Source organism: Portunus trituberculatus, chromosome 14, assembly GCF_017591435.1.
Source record: "Portunus trituberculatus isolate SZX2019 chromosome 14, ASM1759143v1, whole genome shotgun sequence".
Lineage (NCBI taxonomy): Eukaryota > Metazoa > Arthropoda > Malacostraca > Decapoda > Portunidae > Portunus > Portunus trituberculatus.
The window spans coordinates 921,411-923,712 of NC_059268.1; the positions used below are offsets into that span (position 1 = coordinate 921,411).

At 53.9% G+C, this 2,302-nt stretch overlaps 1 protein-coding gene across 3 annotated transcripts in view; it reads right to left on the minus strand.

Annotated features, from left to right (window-relative positions):
- Positions 1 to 1,111: 1,111 nt before the first annotated feature.
- LOC123503511 (neurogenic locus protein delta-like) overlaps positions 1,112 to 2,302 on the minus strand; it is a 13,030-nt gene continuing 11,839 nt past the window's right edge. For all 3 annotated transcript variants that reach the window (XR_006674490.1, XM_045253352.1, XM_045253351.1), the window contains one exon: positions 1,112 to 1,768. Coding sequence is in view for 2 of the 3 variants with exons in the window: in XM_045253352.1 (XP_045109287.1) it covers positions 1,396 to 1,677 (282 nt within the window). In the remaining variant the exon portion in view is untranslated. The remainder of the gene's footprint in view (positions 1,769 to 2,302) is intronic.

Here is a 2,302-nt window from a genome sequence, read left to right on the forward strand (position 1 = left end):
CAGAACATTTTTAAGGTGTTCGTTGTACTCATCCTGTGCGCTAGAATATGTACGTTGGGCAAATAAACGCAGACGAACGTAATTTTCCCATGATTCAGGTGAACGCAGTCGGGACCATTCACAATAAGCAACCTGTTTTCCACGCTGAGCACGCCTGCAGTCATCATTAAACCAGGCACTGTCATTGCGACGACTTCGAATTATTTTAGAAGGAATTCTTCTTTCACTAATGTTAAGTAAAACACTGTTAAGGGAATCAATTGGACTATCAGAATGTAAAATTTCCCGCCATACAATGTTGTTAAAATCGGCAATGACACCAGTCCAATTGGCTCGTGACTTTAGAAATACTTTCCGCGATATTGGCTCGTCCGGAATAGGAAATGAAGTTTGAATATTGAAAGACAAGCCAGAGTGGTCTGTGCTACCAAGGGGAGGGATGACCTGCAAAGTTACTGCAGAGGGGGCGTCTGTAAAAAGAAGATCAAGGCAATTACCCGAGACGTGAGTTGGGCTATGAACGATCTGCTCACAACCGGTGAGGTTACTAAAATCTAGAGCAGCCCGACCATGTTGATTTGTTTGAGAAACGGAGTTCAACCAATCCTGATGATGTGCATTAACATCACCAACAAAACAAAGGAAGCTTTAGGGTCTGATTCTTGAATAGATGCCATAGAATTTAGCAAACAGTCATAAATAGAGGGCAGAGCAGGGGACTAAGCCCCCTCTAGCCTAGCTCGCCAGGTCACAGGGGCACGCAAGCCCCCCCACCACGACAAGGCGGTTCCCATCTGGGGGGGTAGGACTGAGACCACAACACACTCCACACACCGGGAAAGCGAGGCCACAACCCCTCCAGTTACATCCCGTACCTACTTACTGCTAGGTGAACAGGAGCCACACATTAAGAGGCTTGCCCATTTGCCTCGCCGCCTCCGGGACTCAAACCCGGACCCTCTTGAGTGTGAGTCGAGCGTGCTAACCACTACACTACGCGGTGTGTGTGTGTGTGTGTGTGTGTGTGTGTGTGTGTGTGTGTGTGTGTGTGTGTGTGTGTGAGCAGTCGCCTGTGGGTGTATGTGCGCGGCCTGTGGCTGTATTGCGGAACACCTTGCATGGGGCGCTGGAGTCCGAGGTGGGCGTGACGCAGGCGCTGGGCGGGGGCTCAATGTCCTTCTCGAGGCGGTCAGCCAGCGAGAGCCGCGACACATCCTTGTTGAGTCCTGCTGCTGCGCATGGGCACTGCGGAGTATGCGTTCTCCGCGGGATTCTTGTAGTCGTGGTCGTGGAGGTGATGGTGGTGGAGGTGGGTGTGGTGTGGGTGATGCAAGGGGGGAGCCGGTGGCACGGTGTTGAGAGGTTTCTTGATGGGGAAGTTTAGGGAGTAGAAGATCATGTGGTGGTCCAGACACTGTTGACGGCGCCCACAGCGTTGTGCACCATGTTCTGCTCGTTCTGACGCCGCGCCTCCTCATCCCGACACGGGCAGTCACGTACGCGTTTCCGCTTTATGCATACGATCACCAACACCAATTCCACCACCAGCACGGGCATAGCGGTGCTGAACACCACCACTAGCACCACCTGGCCCGCCGACATGGCCTCCGCCTCAGGGCTTGGTCGCGCCACGCTGCCCACCACTACCGTGACAATGCTGCACTGCGGCCCGCCCATGCTGTGCCGGCAGGAGCAGCGGTAGCCCACCGCCAGCTCCGCCGCCTCCTGGTAGTAGCTGGTGTTAGGCCCCTGACATCACTTCAGGCAACTGCAACACCATTAAAAAACCCTGTCAGGAACACAGCGCATTTATACACACCCCCACATCGCCCCCAACACACACACACCCCGTAGTGTAGTGGTTAGCACGCTCGACTCACAATCGAGAGTCCGGGTTCGAATCCCAGAAAGCGGCGAGGCAAATGGGCAAGCCTCTTAAGGTGTAGCCCCTGTTCACCTAGCAGTAAATAGGTACGGGATGTAACTGGAGGGGTTGTGGCCTCGCTTTCCCGGTGTGTGGAGTGTGGTGTGGTCTCAGTCCTACCCGAAGATCGGTCTATGAGCTTTGAGCTCGCTCCGTAATGGTGAAGACTTGCTGGGTGACCAGTAAACGACCGAGGTGAATAACACACACACACACACACACACACACACACACACACACACACACACGCTAGTTCACCCCCCCTCACCTCCCACTACGCCATCTGGACACCCTCCCGTAGGTGTACTCAAACTAAGAACAACCCCACTAGTGTGTGTGTGTGTGTGTGTGTGTGTGTGTGGGAGTAGGCCTAACACC